The sequence below is a fragment of the Schistocerca piceifrons genome, chromosome 6 (genome assembly GCF_021461385.2).
Source record: "Schistocerca piceifrons isolate TAMUIC-IGC-003096 chromosome 6, iqSchPice1.1, whole genome shotgun sequence".
NCBI classification, from domain to species: domain Eukaryota; kingdom Metazoa; phylum Arthropoda; class Insecta; order Orthoptera; family Acrididae; genus Schistocerca; species Schistocerca piceifrons.
Window position 1 is genome coordinate 491498941 of NC_060143.1, and position 22499 is coordinate 491521439.

The 22499-nt window shown below is 44.7% G+C and overlaps 1 protein-coding gene across 1 annotated transcript in view; it reads left to right on the top strand.

Moving 5' to 3' along the window:
• The window catches only part of LOC124803416 (testis-specific serine/threonine-protein kinase 4-like), a 104632-nt gene that overhangs the window by 61318 nt on the left and 20815 nt on the right, over positions 1–22499 (top strand). The window contains exons 4-5 of the mRNA XM_047264600.1: positions 4573–4849; positions 14405–14569. Coding sequence (XP_047120556.1) covers positions 4573–4849; positions 14405–14569 — 442 coding nt within the window. The remainder of the gene's footprint in view (positions 1–4572; positions 4850–14404; positions 14570–22499) is intronic.

The following is a 22499-nucleotide window of genomic DNA, read 5'->3' on the forward strand; positions in this document are numbered from 1 at the left end:
GTGTTCGAATTGGGCCAACTGGATATAAAGTGTCCAGTCAGCTCCACTGAGTACCCATCGTGGTGGTCTCCTTTCGGGGCCCACGCCATCTGGCAGGTGAATCCAGATTGGGAAATGATCACTGCCGTGCAAGTCAGCGACCACTTCCCAGTGACCACTAGCGGCAAGAGCTGGAGAGCAAAGCGAGAGATCAATGGCAGAGAACGACCCAGTCGCCGTGAAGAAATGAGTACTCTGTCCTCCATTGAGCAAGTAGGCACAGGATGACAGGAGAAGCCTCTCAATTGCTCTACCCCTGGGACAGGTAATTGCAGAGCCCCAAAGCACATTGTGGGCATTAAAATCACCACAAATAATGAATGGCTGGGGGAGCTGTGTAAGAAGGTCGGTGAGGGCCGCTTCATCAAGAGCATCATGTGGGGGCAAGTAAAGTGAACATACAGTCAATGGATGACGCACGTGCACGGACACAGCGACGGCCTGTAGAGTCGTCGTAAGTGAGAGAGGCGAGGAATGGTAGTCCGTCCTGACGAAAATACCTACGCCTCCTCTAGCTCTCTCTCCACGCAGGTCGTCCTTTTTGTGGAGTGTATAGCCTTGTATCTCAGGGGAGTATGATGGATGGAAATACGTCTCCTGGAGACAGAGACACAATGGTCGACCCTGAGAAAGTAGACGAAGTTCCTCCACATGCGTCCTGAACCCTTGCAAGTTCCACTGGAGTATGGGAGCCATCTATGTTGGGGGTAGCACCTTCATCCTGTCTCTCCGACGGGGTGGGGAGACCGCAGCAGGTGGAGGGGCAGGCGTGGGACGAGATGATTGCCCCACACATACATCGTACTCCATCAACTCTGGGGAAGAGTCAGATGAAGCCTCGCGTAAAACAACATCCGCATGGTCAGATGGTTTACCACGGGATTTGACCCGCTGTTGCTGCTGCACAGTAGCTTTCTGTGGTTTGGTGGACTTTGGGGGAGCGGATGTGGGAGTGGTAAGTGGCGCACTGGGCTTGGGGACAACCTCAGCTGTTGGAGGCGCGAGGGGCTGGACCAAGTCCGCCACTGTACTTGTGTCTGCCGTTCGAGTAGGGGCTACTGGCACTGGAACACTGGCTGCGTTGCAAGTGCACTGACAGCTACAGGTGTTAGTGCCAACACTCACCACCTCAGTCTGCGTTGAGGCATCGACTTTTGGAGTAGGCTTCTGTACCAGGAATGCAAAAGATGTAGCAAATGTGGGAGGTTGCAGCGACTTATAAATCTTCTTGGCCTCACGATAGGGGATACGCTTGGTTGTTTTGATTTCCTGGACCTTGCGTTCCTCTAAAAATATGCGGCAGTCCCTACTCCAAACAGGGTGGTTCCCAGAGCAATTAAGACATTTAGCCGGAGACGAGCAACCAACTCCTTCATGAGCAGCCTGACCACAGTTTCCACAAGTCGCATCGCCTTTACAGCCTAAGGTGGTATGCCCAAAACGCTGGCATTTGAAACAGCGCATTGGGGCCGGGAAATAAGGCCTCACACTAAGGCGAAGGAAGCCAGCTTTAACATGTTCAGGAAGTGTTGTGCTACTGAAGGTCAGAATAAAGGAGTCGGATTTGACAAGAGTGCCATCAACCCTCTTCATGATGTGTTGGACATCAACGATACCTTCCGGAGCCCACTCACGTTGCAGTTCCTCCTTGGGAATATCAGCTAGATCCCGGCATGTCACAACACCTTTGCTATAGTTCAAGGTGCTGTGCAGTTCGGTGTCTATGGCATACTCTCCAAGGCATTTAGCAGATTGGAGGTTAGTTGCTTGCTGGGAAGTGGAAGTTTCCACTAGCAAGGTCCCATTACGTAAGCGCTTCACCGATTTTAAGGAGCCACAGATTCCCTCCAATCCCTTTTGTATATAGAAGGGCGAAACCTTCTCGAAACTACCCTCTTTCCGTTTCACAATGAGAAACACATTCGGATTACCAGAATGCATTCTGTTACCTAAGACTGGACTTTTCAAAGAAGCGCCGGAGTCAGGGGGACTGACTGCACGGGCCCTCTTAAGAGACTGGGTGTTAGAACCTTCCAGCGGCCCACCCTTTCCGCTGGGAGGAAGAAAAGAGAATTTCGAAGGATCCAACTCGGTCCCACGAGCAGCTAGGGAACTAGAAGTCCACCTAGACAGATCCCCGCGTGCCTAGGTAAGCCTTATACAACTGAGGTGCGGCAGGTTCCCCAGAGGTTGCCCGCTATCGACTGTTCCACCTCAACAGCCATGCATCTCATCAGCGCGCAGCACACCTTGAGATTGAGGGTTTTTTTATAGAGGTTTATTCCATCCTCGCGATCCGGGCGGTCAAGCCAAGATCCCCATTCCCTGAGACACACAACATTCCACCGCCGCGCCGCACGGTGGTCGCTGAAGTATGCCCAGAGGTTACGGTGACAGGGGACAGGCGGCGCTTACCAGTCCCCAGCTCAGGAACCCCGGGGTCGCCAAGCCCGTACCCAGCAAACGAATGCTGAGCCCCTGGGGGCTCATCAGTCCCCTAGAACTAAGAACTACTTAAACCTAACTAACCTAAGGACATCACACACATCCATGCCCAAGGCAGGATTCGAACCTGCGACTGTAACAGTATCACCTTTCCGGACTGAAGCGCCTAGAACCGCTCTGCCACAGCGGCCGGCAGGACATAAAACAACTCTGTCAAACAGTACCAAGCTGATAGCTGCGTGAAACAGGAATAGAGGCGGACCAACGCGTTATTGACTTGCTCAATCTGTGAAGCTCTTTCTCTTGAAATTAAAATCATTTGTTTGTCTGTCCCGTACATCACAACTATTTATTTCCGTCCCTTCGGATAATCGCTTAGTGATGTTTTTTTTATTTTTTTATTTTGGTCTTAAGAGTGCGAAACAAATTGTTAGAAGCAGGTAGTACCAACCATCTCACTGACTCGTTGTTCCTTGTTTCAATAAAACATCAACAAAAATATTTATTTGTTTGATCGTTAAATATAAATTCTTTCTCTTTCGCCATTTTAAAACGAAGGCGGTTGAAAACTATACTGTTTTATCACCCTGCAGTTTAGATAAGTAGTGATTATTCATTGAAAGCTGGTACTGTTAAGGAGAAATGGTCTCAGAAACGTTGGGAAACCCTTAATTATTAGTTCTGTATCGCCTCTGAGTCAAATTCCCATTGTTTATAGCCTCAGTTTGAAATATGGCGTGTAGGCTACGGTCCAGATCAGCGTCTAGTCTTCAGCAATCCATCCCATTTCCACGGCTTTTAGCGACACTAATATAATCTTTTTGCTTCTGTTTCCAATTAGAAAATTTCAGTTTCTTGAAGATTCTAAGGAATCCTCTCAAAATATTTCGTCATTTTCTAACTGTATAGGTTCTGGTTGGACGAATTGAGTTTGTAGCCTCCTGTATCTTTCTATCTTTATCTCGTATTATTGCTATAAGTTATTTTAAACGAAGTCTTGTATTTTACCATTTATTAACTTTTGTTGGGGAAGGAAATGAGCGGTGTCCTTTCAAAGCCGGCCGGGGTGGCCGAGCGGTTCTAGGCGCTACAGTCTGGAACCGCGCGACCGCTACGGACACAGGTTCGAATCCTGCCTCAGGCATGGATGTGTGTGATGTCCTTAGGTTAGTTAACTTCAAGTAGTTCTAAGTTCTAGGGGACTGATGACCTCAGGAGTTAAGTCCCATAATGCTCAGAGCCATTTGAACCATTTTGTCCTTTCAAAGGAACCATTTTCCTGAAGCAATTTACGAAGATCGCGGAAAACCTAGTGATCCGACCCGGATTTGAACCGAAGACCTCACGAATGCGAGGCCTCAAGGAGTTGGTAATTAGTCTTCAACGTGTGAATGGTACACGTTCAGTATATCTAGTTTTCGTCACGTAAGTCGTCCTCCCTAACTCATTAAGCAAAGGTTTATGTCCTTCAGATGCTCCTATTGTCATACTCCGTGTCAGTCAGTCTGTGTCTGGCAGTAAGTATATTAATTTCTAGCCAATACTACATGTTTTATTTAACTTCATTGTGGCATTCGGCCGCGGGAACAAAGGAGACCGCCGACCGCGGCGCGGAGAAGAGTGTGGGGGAGGCAGGGGGTTGATTGGAGGAGATGCGAGGGGTGGAAACACAGCCAACCTTTCACAGGCCTGGCAGCCTACAACAGTTACCCTCACTCCTGCGAAAGCAGATCTGACGTATTGTCATAGAGACTACTGATCTTTAATTGTATTGTTGGAACTCGTACTCGAATCCCGATGGATGAGAATTAGTTTCTTCACCTATTTTGACAAGAAGAAGATAAACGACAAGCGCCGAACAGAATAAAGCAAAGTGGAGTACGCAAAGCATTCGGTAATGGCTACCGCACAGTAGGTTGCTGAGGTTGGCAGTGTCCTAAACGAGTTATTACTCCCACTCTCTCCCTCCTGCATTCTGCCTCCTCCTCCCATAAACACAAACATACACACTCTGCTCTTCAGAGCGTCCGCATTACAGCCCATACACTGAGGTGGATTTGACTAGAGCGCCCTCGCCGCCTTGCGCAGGGACATCAAGTGCGAGAACCTGCTACTGGACGAGGAGATGAACGTCCGCCTGTCGGACTTTGGTTTCGCGCGCGGCCGCATGAAGGCGCGCGACCGCCAGCCGCCGCCCATGAGCGAGACCTTCTGCGGCAGCTACGCCTACGCCGCCCCCGAGATCCTCCGCGGCACGCCCTACCGCCCCCAGCTGTCCGACATCTGGTCCATGGGCGTCGTGCTCTACGCTATGATCTACGGCCGCCTGCCCTTCGACGACTCCAACTACACCCAGCTGCTCAAGGTCAGTCTCGGTTTCAGTGTCGCGACAAACGTCTCATTCCTTAGGCCGTCCTCCTCATGGGGCAGGAGTGCTCAACTTTAACACGTCGTGTGACGCCCGCACTCCATATGCTACTGACAGTTTTTTTATTAGTCATATACACTACTGGCCATTAAAATTGCTACACCAAGAAGAAATGCAGATGATAAACGGGTATTCATTGGACAAATATATTATACTAGAACTGACATGTGATTACATTTTCACGCGATTTGGGTGCATAGATCCTGAGAAGTCAGTACCCAGAACAACCACCTCTGGCCGCAATAACGGCCTTGATACGCCTGGGCATTGAGTCAAACAGAGCTTGGATGGCGTGTACAGGTACAGCTGCCCATGCAGCTTTAACACGATACCACAGATCATCAAGAATACTGACTGGCGTATTGTGACGAGCCAGTTGCTCGGCCACCATTCAATAGAGATTTTCAATTGGTGAGAGATCTGGAGAATGTGCTGACCTGCTACGGTCGGAGGTTCGAATCCTGCCTCAGGCATGGATGTATGTGATGTCCTTAGGTTAGTTAGGTTTAAGTAGTTCTAAGTTCTAGGGGACTGATGATCTCAGATGTTAAGTCCCACAGTGCTCAGAGCCATTTGAACTATGTGCTGACCAGGGCAGCAGTCGAACATTTTCTGTATCCAGAAAGGCCCGCGCAGGACATGCAACAAGCGGTCGTGTATTATCCTGCTGAAATGTAGGGTTTAGCAGGGATCGAATGAAGGGTAGGGCCACGGGTCGTAACACATCTGAAATGTAACGTCCACTGTTCAAAGCGCCGTCAATGCGAGAAGAGGTGACCGAGACGTGTAACCAATGGCACCCCATACCATCACGCTGGGTGTTACGCCAGTATACCGATGACGAATACACGCTTCCAATGTGCGTTCACAGCGTTGTCGCCAAACACGGATGCGACCATCATGATGCTGTAAACAGAACCTGGATTCATTCGAAAAAATGACATTTTGCCATTCGTGCACCCAGGTTCGTCGTTGAGTACACCATCGCAGGCGCTCCTGTCTGTGATGCAGCGTCAAGGGTAACCGCAGCCATGTTCTCCGAGCTGATAGTCCATGCTTTTGCAAACGTCGTCGAACTGTTCGTGCAGATGGTTGTTGTCTTGCAAACGTCCCCATCGGTTGACTCGGGGATCGAGAAGTCGTAGCACGATCCGTTACAGCCATGCTGATAAGGATGCCTGTCACTTCGACTGCTAGTGATACGAGGCCATTGGGATCCAGCACGGCGTTCCGTATTACCCTCCTGAACCCAATGATCCCATATTCTGCTAACAGTCATTGGATCTCGACCAACGCAAGCAACAATGTCGCGATACGATAAGCCGCAATCGCAGTAGGCTACAATCCGACTTTTATCAAAGTCGGATACGTGATGGTACGCATTTCTCCTCCTTACATGAGGCATCAAAACAACGTTTCACCAGGTAACGCCAGTCAACTGCTATTTCTGTATGAGAAATCGGTTGGGAACATTCCTCATGTCAGCACGTTGTACATGTCGCCACCGGCGCCAACCTTTTGTGAATGCTCTGAAAAGCTAATCATTTGCGTATCACAGCATCTTCTTCCTGTCGCCCGCATCTCGTGGTCGTGCGGTTGCGTTCTCGCTTCCCACGCCCGGGTTTCCGGGTTCGATTCCCGGCGGGTTCAGGGATTTTCTCTGCCTCGTGATGGCTGGGTGTTGTGTGCTGTCCTTAGGTTAGTTAGGTTTAAGTAGTTCTAAGTTCTAGGGGACTGACGACCATAGATGTTAAGTCCCATAGTGCTCAGAGCCATTTGAACCATCTTCCTGTCGGTTAAATTTCGCGCCTGTAGCACGTCATCTTCGTGGTGTAGCTGTTTTAATGGCCAGTAGTGTAAACCGCCCGACAAAAAAAAAAAAAATGTTTTTTCAACCGCCCAGAAGGGGAACAGGAAACTAAGTGAAACTTTACAGGTGGAGACGGTGTGTAATGTTATTTCAGTAGCTGAAATATCGATTCCACCATACTAAGAACCTGACCGTATGAGCCTATTTATCAGTACACTTTGTACCTCCTTTGACGTGGATACGTGCTCTGGTTCCATTGAGAAGCCTTAAAGCTTCTCCTGAGGCAAGCTGGCTTACAAATATTGCCACTAGTCCTTGATATCCTGGATACGGGAGTCGGGTTGAAGTTGACGTTCGATCTGGTTCCACACATGTTCTACAGGGGACAGATTTGGAAATCTTGCTAACCGCTGGAGTAGCTCAACATTATACAGACTCGTGCCATGTGTGGACGAGCACTGCCCAGCTGAAAAATGGGTCACCATTACTGTTGTATTAGAGGTAACACGTGAGGATGCAGGATGTTTGTGACGTATCGTTGTGCTGTAAGCGTTCCCCCATTCACTCTAAACCGTGACCTGAAATCACCATGGCGCCAGGAATAACACTTCCATGCCTCTCCAAAGCATTGGATGAATGGGTCCTCTCTCCCCACGATGCCACTGAGCCCGCTATGATCATCCGGGATAAAGCCGAAGTACGATTCATTTATTGAAGGTTCTGTTGAAATTGGAATACATTGTTCTTTCTATAATTATGTTGATTATAATTTCCTTTCCTGAGGACAACGTGAGGCTGCTTAGTAGTAGTTAATGCTCCCTGGCCACTGCACCGCTCCAAACGCAGCCTTTTCTGTTGTGAAGTTAACGGCATCCTCCGCATGGGACGGCACTTCGCCTGCCGTGCTGCTGCTAGTTTCCGACTTACGGAGCAGAATGACTCAGTACGTTGCTGGGAGTTCATTATTTATTCCCGGGATGGCAGGTGCGGTGGAGCTACGACGTGAATGGTGCACAGTACGTCGATCTTCCCTTATGCTGGCCAGATATGGTCAACAGGAACCTTGACGACGATTATGCTTGCCTCCACGTTCCTGTGCAGCCAAGCATCAGGCACCTCCGAAATCCGAAAGCCACACAAATCTGGACACTGTACGTTTCGGCCAGCTGTCCAAATGGAGACCCACTGTAAGGCTTGTCAGTCGCTTGTAATACTGTCTCACAGGAGAACGACGCATCTCCGTGTGCTTCACAGTAATTACTCAACGTCTGACGCTGTTCACACCCCTTATACACACTACCATCTGGGCGTTTCACTTTTTTATCAGGTGGTGTATTTGGCACAGTTATCGGTTTTCAGGGATAAAAAGCAAGGAAAGAAGCAACATTTACAACTTAAACAAAACTTGGACTGCACTTCTAAGAATCGAAGCACCTGGAAATGAAATTGTATGGAAACGAACATATCACAGTATCAAACGAACGGAAAAGTTTGTAGATGAAGATGAGATGGGAGATATGCTACTGCAAGAATAAGCTATCCGTACCAGATAGGGTTGATAGAAGAGATAGAGAAGATTCAACGGAGAGCAGAATGCTTCGTTACAGGATCATTTAGTAATCGCGAAAGCGTTACGGAGATGATAGATAAACTCCAGTGGAAGACTCTGCAGGAGAGACGCTCAGTAGCTCGGTACGGGCTTTTGTTGAAGTTTCGAGAAGATACCTTCACCGAGGGGTCAAGCAGTATATTGCTCCCTCCTGCGTATATCTCGCGAAGAGACCATGAGGATAAAATCAGAGAGATTAGAGCCCACACAGAGGCATACCGACGATCCTTCTTTCCACGAACAATACGAGACTGGAATAGAAGGGAGAACCGATAGAGGTAATCAAGGTACCCTCCGCCACACACCATCAGGTGGCTTGCGGAGTATGGATGTAGATGTAGACTAGATGGAATTTACTTAGAATCATTGAAAATGGTTCAAATGGCTCTGAGCACTATGGGACTTAACATCTGAGGTCATCAGTCCCCTAGAACTTAGTACTACTTAAACCTAACTAACCTAAGGACATCACACACATCCATGCCCGAGGCAGGATTAGAATCTGCGAGCGCAGCGATCGCGCGGTTCCAGACTGGAGCGCCTAGCAACGCTCGGGCACACCGGCCGGCACAATCAGTGAGATGCTTGGTAGAGACACTTGACAGTTACCATTTGCAGCAGTGAAGGAGTAATATGCAAGATTACATCTGAAATGATAGGGTTAGACATTGAGTTCAGAGACCAACTTGGGTTCAGGTATTACTGACATGAAAGATACGTCACCTATGTAATGACCATTAAGAAACAAAATACCTTCATCATAATTACGTCTAGTTTTGACATTTAGGTCTGTCTTTGCCTTATCATCAAGTGCACTCAACGTTTTCCTCCACCTTCCACTGCTAACATGTTCAATGCAGCTGCACTACTGAATGACAATTCTGTCTTCGTTATTAGGAATGGTTTCCAGGACAACATCCAGAGTTTACAATCGGGTAACAGCTATACTTAACAGAATTCGTCCAGGTGCATAGAAAAAGGCGGTTACCGAGACGCCAAATTCTGCAACATAAAGTGAACGTGATATTGGCTGCCTGTGTGTTCAGTTTTACGCGCTGTCTCGCAACCCAGTGTAATAAGGCGTTTTTTGTATACCTGCTATTAAAGCTAAATTCGAATGACTATGATCTCTGTGGCTTACTATGAGAAAGGCTGATTTCTAGCAATAATCGAAATTTTTACTCACAATTGGCCGAACAGTTAAAACGATGTTGCATCATACGGAACTAAAATTGTTACGGAAACGGACCAGCACTTTGGAGCCATTGACGACTAACATATGACGGCATCATGGGAATACTCTTCGAAATATCTTGGCACTTTGCAAATACTCGGCGACTTCATTCACGTCTTCTCCTGAACATTGTTTCATTTGTCGCACGGATGTTATCGTCTTCATCTTAGCTTACCCGCTCCCATCTGTATACCACCCTGATATTTTTGTTGTCTTTAACATCTATATACGTACTACGCAAGTCACAATGTGGCGCATGATGGAGAGTATATTGTACCACTACTAGTCAGTGTCTTTCTTGTTCCACTCGCAAATGCAAATCGACAGTCTGTATTCTTCTGTATGAGCTCTAATTTCTCTTATCATGTTTTCGCGGTCCTTTTACGAAACGTGCAGTACAATCGTTTTGCAGTCAGCCGAAAATGCCGGTTCTATAAATTTTATCAGTAGTGTTCCGCGAAAAGAACTTCTTCCCTGCAGGAATTCCCATTTTAGCTCAGTTCCGTAATACTAATGTGCTGATGGAAAGTGCCAATAACAAATCGAGCCTAGAATAGCTTCGATGTCTTTCTTTAATTCGATCTTGTGAGGGTTCAAAACACTCGAACATTAATCAACAACGGGTCGCACTAGTGTTCTGTACGCGACGCCCTTTACAGATGAGCTACACTTTCCTAGAATTCTCCCAATAAACCGAAGTCGACTGTTACGCCGACGCCAAGGTAGCCCCTGCGGGCCAGCAATACATCTAACACGACACAGGACCCAGGTTGCCTATGCCCACAGGCGTAAGCAATGGTAAACAACGGCTTTTTTGGAAACAGACATTTCACGTACTACTTCCTGCAGAGGGAGTTCGAGATGGCCTGCAGGAAGTATCACTACACCAACATCTGATTGGCTGACCAATACTATTTAAAGGCTAGAACCAGCACCGGACGTCAGCTCACGCCGAATACCGGCCTCAAGGACGTCTCTATGGAAGACTACGTCTTCGACATCGGAATAGGACTTGGAATTGAGTGTATGTGTCTTACAACGGACTCTTGTGGGAAATTTAGAAGTTATCTTTTGTTGCCTCTAGTAGGATATTCTTACTGGCTTTGTGATTGTGACTTTATTCAGTCATTTCCATGTAGACTCACGTAAATAAAAGTTGCGTTGTAAAAACGTTCGGATTGTCAGTTACAACATCGACCCTTCCCGTTCCCTACTACCAATCTTAAATGCTCATTCCATTTCAGCATCGATTTAGTGTTACCCTTAGCTACTCAATCGACAGGACTGTATCAAACAGCATACCACCAATACTGTATTCTAAAATTTGAAGGCTGTTTCACCTGCTTATCTGCATTAACTTCCATTTTTCTACATTTAGAACAAGCTACCATTCTTCACACCAATTATAAATTCCGTCTAACAGTAAGTCATTTTGTATCTTCTTACATTCACTCAACGACGACACTTCCCCGCACACTACGGCGTCATCATCAGAAAATCGCAGATTACTGCACACCCTATCCGTCAACTCGTTTATGTATGTAAAGAACAACAGCGGTGCTAAAAAATTTTTTGTAACACATAATGTGTTGCATGACATTTTGACCTGTTAAATCGTGACATATGTTGTACAATTACCACTATTTATGTATTTGATGTCTTGGTTTCAACGTAATATTTCACGTAAATTAAGAACTTTGTACCTCTGACTTCCTACGCCAGATGGTGTTTACTGTGCAATAACAAATTCTGTTATATTTGATGTCATGTTATTTGTATATTTTTCTTCTTTACTAGTCCTGTAATCTGACACCATATAATTTTACCTGTTGATTTTTATTCTTCCATGTTTTTTAAGTTGTTTGAAAGTAACACGCCAGTGTATGTTGGCAAGATGAGCATTTCCCCCTTCCTTTTTGCTAAGCGTTTTTAATGTACAATTTTAAATTTTAAACATACAATTAATGATTTGCAAATGCACTTCGGTATTTTGTGGTAATCTCTTGCCAAATAAAGTAATGTTAAGTCTTCACGTGACACATGTCACATAGAGGGTGTACCAAGCCCCTGTCACACCGAGTTTGGCTGTGTAGGTGAATGTAAAGAGCGGCTTCAGTTATTGTGATCGTTTCATAGCTTTTCTTACTGATAATAACTTGACACCGGTGCCTACGAGCTTTAATTTGTACGCTAAAGGTATGTTCTTGCCAACAGTTGGTTTATACTCAGGTGTATTTGTGGTCTTTTGTTTCTTATTCACTGATCGCTATGTGAAAATATTTATCTTCAAGCACAGAAGATGATCATTATGTGATCGAAAATCGATTTGCTGTCAATAAATCATCAAAATTACGGCCAACGCTGACCTTCCTTCTAACACACATGTAGTTACAAAGGTGGCGAGCCGAGCACTGGAATTACAAAAGCGCGAGAGGACATTAACTGAAGAGCACAACTCCATGTCGAGTCCGATCATATGCTTTGTCGTCCTATAATGACACGTTTCTCTCTTACGTCTGTGAGCTGAACCTTCACCTAGCACGGCGGAAGCACAAGAGAGAGAGAGAGAGAGAGAGAGAGAGAGAGGCCGCCCTGGCGTTAACCCTCGCCCGTAGATGGCGCTTCCATTGAGCGAAGCTGGCGCCCCCACATGCATTCCCGCGCACGGCGCCGAATACGAACGTTACGGTCGTGGTGGCGGTGTATGCAGGCACGCCGCCACTCACTTCTGTCTTTAGCGGAATCGTTACTTATACAAGCTGACAACGACAGATAGTACAGCTATTTCTTTGCACGCATATTACAAGGCAGGATTCGAACCTGCGACTGTAGCAGTCGCGCGGCTCCGGACTGAGCGTCTAGAACCGCTAGACCACCGCGGCCGGCAAGCTGACCCTGAATATGTTGAGATTGACTATTGGGATTAATGCATCTTATGAACAGGTATTACCTTATATTCCATGTGGAGTATATATCTTCATTGCGCGCGTAGGCTCTGTAACAGAAGATTATCATATTAGTGAGCTATGAATACATCGAAAGGAATTTTGCATTGTTTAAACATACGCTCAAGGTACCCTATATCCACAGGTGCTCTGCGAAAGTCTTTTGTACCTCCTAGTTTCTCGCAAAAACAAGTCAGATCTAAATAATATTTACGAGGGTCACTCCAAAGGAAATGCACACTATTTTTTTAAAAAATTCATCTTTTGTTCTACATGTTTGAAAGTTTTACAGTGTGTACATACATCTTTTAGGAACAATATTTTCATTCCCTTCCCCCTCTCAACTGCCTTACGCCATCTTGGAACCAGCGTCTGTATACCCTCACGGTAAAATTCTGGACCAACGTGCTGGAGCCACTTTTTGGCAGCGTGCACAAGGGAGTTATCATCTTCAAACCTTGTTCCACGAAGAAAGTCTTTCAGTTTCCCAAAGAGATGATAGCCACATGGAGCCAGGTCAGGACTGTAAAAAGGGTGTTTCAGTGTTGTCCATCCAAGTTTTGTGATCGCTTCCATGGTTGGTTTTTTGACTGACATGTGGCCGTGCAGTGTCGTGCAACAGCAAAACGTGCTTTTGCCGATGTGGTCGAACACGACTCAATCGAGCTTGAAGTTTCTTCAATGTCGTCACATATGCATCAGAATTTATGGCGGTTCCACTTGGCATGATGTCCACAAGCAAGAGTCCTTCGGAATCGAAAAACACTGTAGCCATAACTTTTTCAGCAGAAGGTGTGGTTTTGAATTTTTTTCTTGGGTGAATTTGCATGATGCCACTCAATTGATTGCCTTTTCATCTCTGGTGAAAAATGATGGAGCCATGTTTCATCACTTGTAACATTTCTTCCAAGAAATTCATCTCCACCACTCTCGTACTGTTCCAAAAGTTCACTGCATACCGTTTTCCTTGTTTTTTTGTGAGCCACTGTCAACATCCTGGGAACCCACCTGGCACAAACCTTTTTTAACGCCAACACTTTCAGTATTCTGCAAACACTTCCTTCCCCTATCCCAACGTAGCGTGACAATTCGTTCACTGTGATGCGTCTGTCAGCAGTCACCAATTCGTTAACTCTCTGCACGTTGTCTGGAGTGTGTGCAGTACGCGGCCTGCCGCTGCGAGGCAATATTGCTGAGCCCGCTTTTATCACGTAACCTGCTTGCCCACTGACTAACTGTACTGCGATCGACAGCAGCATCTCCATACACTTTTTTCAACCTCTTGTGGATGTTTCCCACTGTCTCGTTTTTACATCACAGGAATTTCATGACAGCACGTTGCTTCTGACGAACGTCAAGTGTAGCAGCCACCTTGAAGACATGCTGTGACGGCGCCACTCACGGTAACAAGTTGAACTAAGTTCTAAAACTAGCGGGAAGGATGTATCTATACACTGTAAAACTGTCACACATGGAGAATGAAAACTGTATTTTTACAATGATAGTGTGCATTTCTTTTGGAGTGACCCTTGTATTTATGGGTTAAAATATTGTAGACGAGGGAAATATTTCCCAGGGACTGATGCTGAAGTTATTCCAGTTAAGTATTCAGATTTAATTTAAAAAATAGTAGAAGGGTTGCATCCTGTTTGCCGGACAGGGACTCGAACTGGGCACCTTGCTTTCCTGCGAGCAGTGCTTTTACTGATCGAGCTATTTTACCTATTTCTTTAAATCCACAAATGTCTTAAGGTGGAAATTTGGAAAGTGTAAGACAGCTGCTGAAAGAAATGAGGCTGCAGGGCTGTCGCGAGAGTCATGCCTGGATAGCTCAGTTCTTGCAGTTGATTGCGAGAAGAGAGATAGTGACACATCGATGTTCCGCTTGTCGCAGCAAGTGCAGAGCAAGGTGATGTTCCCGCGGCAGCCGCGGGCGTCGGCGGCGGTGCGGTCGCTCATCACGCGCATCTTGTCGCCCGCCAGGACGCGCCTGCGCATCCCGGACATCCGCGCAGACGTCTGGATGGCCCCCGGAACGGACGACGCGGCCGCCCAGCAGGTGAGCGGAAAAGGCGCCTCGTTATACGAGAGGCAGAGTCAGTATGCGGTTCTGATTCCGCAAGTTGGGTAAAGCTGTTCCTTGAGTGGTCCAGTGTTTGATGTCTTTGTCTAATCAGTCTGCTAAGTTACTAATCGATCTGCAGAGTGGTGCAAAATGTCTGAAACCGCCGGAAAACATGTGCCCACGTGAGCAAACACGAGCAGTATACAGGGTGGTCCATTGTTAGTGACCGGACCAAATATCTCACGAAATAAGCATCAAATGAAAAAACTACAAAGAACGAAACTCGTCTAGCTTGAAGGGGGCAACCAGATGGCGCTATGGTTGGCCCGCTAGATGGCGCTGCCATAGGCCAAACGGATATCAACTGATTTTTTTAAAAATAGGAACCCCCATTTTTATTACATGTTCATGTAGTACGTAAAGAAATATGAATGTTTTAGTTGGACCACTTTTTTCGCTTTGTGATAGATGGCGCTGCAATAGTCACAAACGTATAAGTACGTGGTATCACGTAACATTCCGCCAGTGCGTGTTAAAATAGACCGTTTAATTGTGGAAAAGGTCGATATTGTGCTGAAGTAAGGCTAATGTGATCAAAATGACCAACGGGCGGGTGCTATGTATGCTGCTCGGTATCCTGGACGACATCATCCAAGTGTCCGGACCGTTCACCGGATAGTTACGATAGTTAAGGAAACAGGAAGTGTTCAGCCACATGTAAAACGTCATCCACGACCTGCAACAAATGATGATGCCCAAGTAGGTGTTTTAGCTGCTGTCGCGGCTAATCCACACATCAGTAGCAGACAAATTGCGTGAGAATCGGGAACCTCAAAAACGTCGGTGTTGAGAATGCTACATCAGCATCGATTGTACCCGTACCATATTTCTATGCACCAGGAATTGCATGGCGACGACTTTGAACGTCGTGTACAGTTCTGCCACTGGGCACAAGAAAAATTACGGGACGATCGCAGATTGTTTGCACGCGTTCTATTTAGCGACGAAGCGTCATTCACCAACAGCGGTAACGTAAACCGGTATAATATGCACTACTGGGCAACGGAAAATCCACGATGGCTGCGACAAGTGGAACATCAGCGACCTTGGCGGGTTAATATATGGTGCGGCATTATGGGAGGAAGGATAATTGGCCCCCATTTTGTCGAAGGCAATCTAAATGGTGCAATGTATGTTGATTTCCCACGTAATGTTCTACCGATGCTACTACAAGATCTTTCACTGCATGACAGAATGGCGATGTACTTGCAACATGATGGATGTCTGGCACATAGCTTGCGTGCGGTTGAAGCGGTATTGAATAGCGTATTTCATGACAGGTGGATTGGTCGTTGAAGCACCATACAATGGCACGCATGTTCACCGGATCTGACGTCCGCGCATTTCTTTCTGTGGGGAAAGTTGAAGGATATTTGCTATCGTGGTCCACCGACAACGCCTGACAACATGCGTCAGCGCATTGTCAATGCATGTGCGAACATGGCGGAAGGAGAACTACTCGCTGTTGAGAAGAATGTCGTTACACATATTGCCAAATGCAATGACGCTGACTAACATCATTTTGTGCATTTATTGCATTAATGTGGTATTTATAGGTAATCACGCTGTAACAGCATGCGTTCTCAGGAATGATAAGTTGACAAAGGTACATGTATCACATTGGAACAACCGAAATAAAATGTTCAAACGTACCTACGTTCTGTATTTTAATTTAAAAAACCTATCTGTTACGAACTGTTCGTCTAAAATTGTGAGCCACATGTTTGTGTCTATTACAGCGCCATCTATCATAAAGTGAAGGAAGTGGTCCAACTAAAACATTCATATTTCTTTACGTACTACACGAATATGTAATAAAAAGTGTGGGTTTCTCTTTTTCAAAAACGCAGTTTACAACCGTTTGACCTATGGAAGCGCTATCTAGCGGGCCAATCAAAGCGCCATATGGTTTCCCCTTCAAGCTAGACAAGTTTCGTTTTTTGTGGTTTTATCGTTTGACGCTTATTTAGTGAAATATTTGGTCCAGTCACGATCAGTGGACCACTCTGTATACTGTGATTCAGCTGACTCTACCGATCGCTTTTATGCTACCCGCAATGGCTTATATAAACCACGCACAAGAGTTTCATGTTCTCTCGTTCGCTACGTACAAACTATTAGTCCTACAGAAACAATGAATAGGGCCTTTTTGTGGGAAATTTAATGTAGTTAAATTTTTTTGCTGTGATGCGTTTTCGCTGGAGGCAACGATTTTCGAGCTATTCAAGAAAACGCGTTTGGAAGTCACTTTTGTGCGTTTTTCTTTAATAATTCTAGAACTATGGCCTCTTGCGCAAACATATCCCAGCACAAAATTTAACTATATAAATACACTGAAGAAGAAACTGTTATAGGCATGCGAATACAAATACAGAGATATGTAAACAGGCAGAGTATGGCACTGCGGTCGGCAACTCCCATATAACACGAGAGTCTAGCGCAGTTGTTAGATCGATCACTGCTGCTAAAATAGCTGGTTATAAGATTTAAGCGAGTTTGAACGTGGTGTCATAGTCGGCGCACGAGCGATGGGACACAGCATCTCCGAGGTAGCGATGAAGTTGGGATTTATCCGTACGACCATTTCACGAGTGTACCGACAATTATCAGGAATCCGGTGAAACATAAAATCTCCGACAACGCCGTGGCCGGAGAAAGATCCTGCAGCGACAAACGGCGACGGAAGAGAATAGTTGAACGTGACAGAAGCGCAACGCTTCCGCAAACTGATGCAGATTTCAAAGCTGGGCCATCAACAAGTGTCAGCGTACGAACTATTCAATGAAACATCATCGATATGGGCTTTCGGGGCCGAAGGCCACTCGTATACCTTTGATGACTGCACGACACAAAGCTTCATGCCTCGCCTGGGCCCGTCAACACCAACGTTGGACTGTTGATGACTGGAAACATGTTGCCTAGTCGGACGAGTCTCGTTTCAAATTGTATCGAGCGGATGGACGTGTAAGGGTATGGAGACAACCTCATGAATCCAATGGACCCTGCGTATGAGGAGCGGACTGTTCATGGCGAGAGTGTAGGGGCGGCATCCCAGAGTTCGGTTACAGGTAGGTGTTCAGTGAGCATAGCGGCTCGTCACGAATCAACCGAATTTGAAAATGGAATAGCAATCGGCGTAAGATTTATGGGTCGTAGTACTTCGGACATTATACAAGAATTTGGATTACGGAGGTCAGTAATTCTAGAGTCGCTCTTGAGTATCGTAGAGACAATGATTTGACACGCATAAACCGCCGAACAGGACGATGACAAGTGTTTAACGAAATAAAATCACGTTATCTCCGCAGATAAACAGGTCCATCAATGCTCTACTGTGATACACTTCGCTGCATATTTGAAGGTAAGGCGTGAGGAATCCATTTCGTCCAGGACTGAATAAAGCCAAACGAAATGCGTATGAGTCACCAGTCGACGACACACATCGCATCCAGGACTTTTGTATGCCTTTACGTCACTCGGTGTACACTATGCACTAACCAAGAGGGAACAGTAAGAACGAAAGAACAAGAGAGGTACATAATCTTCGGATATATATATATATATATATATATATATATATATATATATATATATATATATATATATATATATATATAACCCAATTACTTCTCTGTCTCTACTTTTTGTTATAGAAGCTTAGGAACTGGAGGCAGGTTAGGGGAATTGGAAAAGGACATAAGTACCATCGGATGGGATACGGTTAGGATTTGCATAGCCAATGCAAAAGAAAAGAAAATCAAATGTCAAATCCAAATAAAATAATGGTATGTGGCTTTGTTGTAAACAAGAAAATAGATACCAATATCAAAGATTTCGAAGGAAGTCAGAACACATCATCAAAAATTGTTTTACAAATAAACGAATTATACTGATGAGAACGTAGAGGACGTCAGAAATGTTTTATAGAAAATCAAGAAAATCTTACTGCTTGAAGATAACGGATGATTTTAGTGCAAAAGTGGTACTGAAAACAAATTAGACCTCTTCAGTCGAAACTTTTGGCGTGGCAGCAGAAATAAAAGGATATGCCGAGAGAAGCAGCATATTTGTTCCTATAGTGTTGTCTCGGAAGAGAAAAAAATAGAATTTCTACTTGATATAAATGAAGCTAAATTAAAAGGGAAACATACTAGATTTTATCCAACCATATTTCATAAAGATATATTTTTTTAAAGAAACTGTGCAGGATCTGACGGTTACAAATGACCATCGACGAGCAAAAGAAACAGTCAAGACAGGCAGAAAGGGAGAAAGACACACACTCATAATGGAAGAAGTGAAAAATGTAGATTATGAAAATTCATTTAAGAGAAGGGTGGTGTACCAGATATATTGAGCAACAATTTCTCTAGTTTAGATAGTGGAAATTATGTCGAAGCACGTAAAGACGACCATGTTGTAACAAAGGTACTTAGGCAAACAGAAGAAGATGTAGCATGTACGACGAAACTTAGAGAAAATGAGATGTGTGTTGGAATAAGGCAGCTATTGAAGAGAAGACGAAAATTTCAGGCAATGGTAAGAAGATCATGATAAAATTCGCCGAATTAAACCAACAGAATTCGGCAGTGTTTTGGAGGAGACTTGACTTTGTAGAACAATAATTTAATAAGGCAAACGACTGAAAACTAGGATAGTGTGGAGAATACAAAAAAGAAAAATCTTTAACCATCTTGGTAAGTGGTGCAATAACCAACAAAATAGAAAATTGTACAATAATTCAGAGATTTTTGTAATTTTCGTGTACTAATCACAGACGAGTCAGAAACAAAAGCACTGACGTTGTTTCGGTAGAGATGATTAAAGATGGAGGAAAAGTAATGCATAACAAATTTTTTTACAGAATGCTTGTGGTGAAAAGTAATTACCCCAAACCCAGAACAGTAGTGTAATTGCGTTCCTTCGTGACATAGCACCAATACAAGCCCCCAAAAGCTAATGAATTATCTGCACTGAAAGCTCTCGAGAAGCAAGGCAATGACCCAGCTTACTTTACTCTACAGAAAGTAGTTTACTGAGCATATGCTTCACCGGGATGGCGAGATATTTGCAAAAGAAAGAACACTGGAGATTGCGTGTCATCCACATTGTTGTCATCGCCTGTAGACAAAGCTTTTAGATAGTTTTTAGATATCTGAACCAGGAAAATGAAGAAGGAATGTGAGTTAATGGAACAACCTGAGATTGTACACTTTACCTTTAACGTAATTTAACTGCAACAGGAATGAAAAAATTAAGATAGTCTGAAAACGAGTTACAACAACATTAAAATAATGTGTAACATACACACCGGAAGAAAGCAGGATAAACTTACAACAGGGTCATAGACGCAATTTATGTGATTTTCTATTTAAATAAGTTGAAGAAAACGACGGGATGGACAGCAAAAGAACTAATAAAAGTGCAAAACTTCCCCGGAATACCTTTGGTAAATTGTACAGAATTTACAGAATTTTGATTCTGATATGCCAAAATCTCCCCAAGATACAGGAACCATGTGAAGATGGGACGACTTGGTTTCCTCAGTGATATGGACAGCCATACCATAGGTGCAACAGCTATGGTGGAGTATGTGTGAGGAAGCTAGACGAACATGTGCTTCCTGAAGAGGAGCTGCAACCTTTTCAGTAAATGCAGGAGAAACAATCTAGATGTTTGACTGATCTGGCCTTGTAACGTCAACTAATGCTGTGCTGGTACTGCTAACGGCTGAAAGCGAAGGGAAACTACACCCATTACTCTTCCTCAAGCCATTGAGCTCTACTGTAGGATAAAATGAATATGGCATCCTCTTAGGTAAAATATTTTGGAGGTAAAACAGTCCCCCATTTGGATCTCCAGGCGGGAACTACTTAGGATGATGTTAGATCCCTCGACTGGATAGGTAGTTTAGAAAATTTGAAAAGGAAAATATATAGGTTGAAGTTTTGACATAATGGGAAAAGCCAACAGCCACCACAGCAGTACAAGTTCATATGCCAACTGGTTCCCTAGATGATGAAAAGATTGAATGAATCTATGACGAGAGAAAATAAACTTCTCAGGTAGTTAGGGAGAGGAAAATTTAATTGTGATAAGAGCCTAGAATTCCTTACCCGAGAATGAAAAGAAGGAAAGAAATGAGAAGTATTCGGAGAGCGAGGGGGGGGGGGGGGGGGGGAAGGAGCAATAAAAGAGGAAGCTGCCCTGTAGAATTTTGAGCAGAGCATAATTTAATCATCGATAACGCTTGGTTTAAGAATCGTGAAATAGGGTTGTGTATATCAAAGAGGTCCGGAGACACTGGAAGATTTCAGATTAATTACGTAATGGTAACACAGAGATTTCAGAACCAGACTTTAAATTGTAAGCCATGTCCAGTGGCAGATGTGGACTCCGATTATCATTTATTGGTTATCAGCAATGGATCAAAGTTGAAGAAATAGAAAAAAAGGGTAGGAAATTATTGAGATGGGACCTGAATAAGTTGAAAAAATCACAGGTTGTTGAACGTTTCAAAGGTAATATTAGGCAACGACTGACTGAAACTGTGCAATGGTATGTAGTATATGTTGAATGGATGGCTCTGAGAAGCGGAATAGTGAAGACAGCACAGGATCATGTGGTTATAAAGATGAAACCTACTGGAAATATTTGACTATTGTCGGAGATACTGAATGTAATTGATGAAAGAAGGAATTATAAAAATGCAGCGAATCAACTACGCGGTAGGGAATACTAGTGTCTAAAATATCAGGTTAACAGGGAAGTTCACAACGTCTAAACGTAAACTGCTAGGGGGCAAATCCAAGGCTATAGAAGCACCTGTAACTATGGGAAAATAGACAAAGGCTATCGAAAAATTAAAGAGTGCTTTGGAGAAAAGAGAAGCAACTCAACTGTGTGAGTAACATGTGCTCAGACGGAAAACTAGTACTAAACAAAAAGGGAAAGAGGGAAGGCAGAAGCAGTATATAGAGGGTCCTTACAAGGAAAATGAAATTGAAAGCAATATTATAGAGGTAGTAGATAGAGATAAGATAGGATTCATGATATTGTGAGAAAAATTTGACAGAGCACTGAAAGACCCAATTCGAAACAAGGGCCCTAGAATAGAGTTTTCACTTAATGTGCAAATTGTATTAGAAGGGAAATACCCTCAAACTTCAAAGAAGAAAGTAGTTTCTCCAACACCGAAATGGGTCTATGTTGACAGGTATGAATATTACCGACCCATAAATTTTAACAAGTCAAAGTTGCAAATTACTGGCACGAATTATTTACAGAAGACTGGAAAGACTGTTACAAGCGGACTTTGGGGAAAATCAGTCTGGGTTCCCGAGAACTGTAGGGCCGCTCGAGGCAATACTGGGCATGTTATGACTTCATCGTATCTTATAAGTTTATTTACTGAATGGCGAACCTACAAAATGGTTTAAATGGCTCTGAGCACTCTGGGACTTAACTTCTGGGCAGGATTCGAACCTGCGACCGTAGCGGTCGCGCGGTTCCAGACCGAAGCGCCTAGAACCGCTCGTCCACACCGGCCGGCGGTGAAATGTAATCGAAATATATCAGGTGATGCTGAGGGAACTATATTATGAAATGAGCTGCAAAAAGTAGTAGATGACTTTTGCTGTTTGCACAGTAAAATGACTGACGATGGCCGAAGTACAGACGATTTTGTTGTAATCACCAGTAACGTAAGTGGCCAACTTAAAGATAGCGGGAAGCGAGCCCCCACCAACAGAATTTCGTGGCTGTAGGAAAGAGGCCTTACTAGCACGCTTTACACCGTCAGATTACACGGTAATACCGTGTGGCGCCACGCTAAAACTGTGTGGTATGAAACGCCCTCTGACGA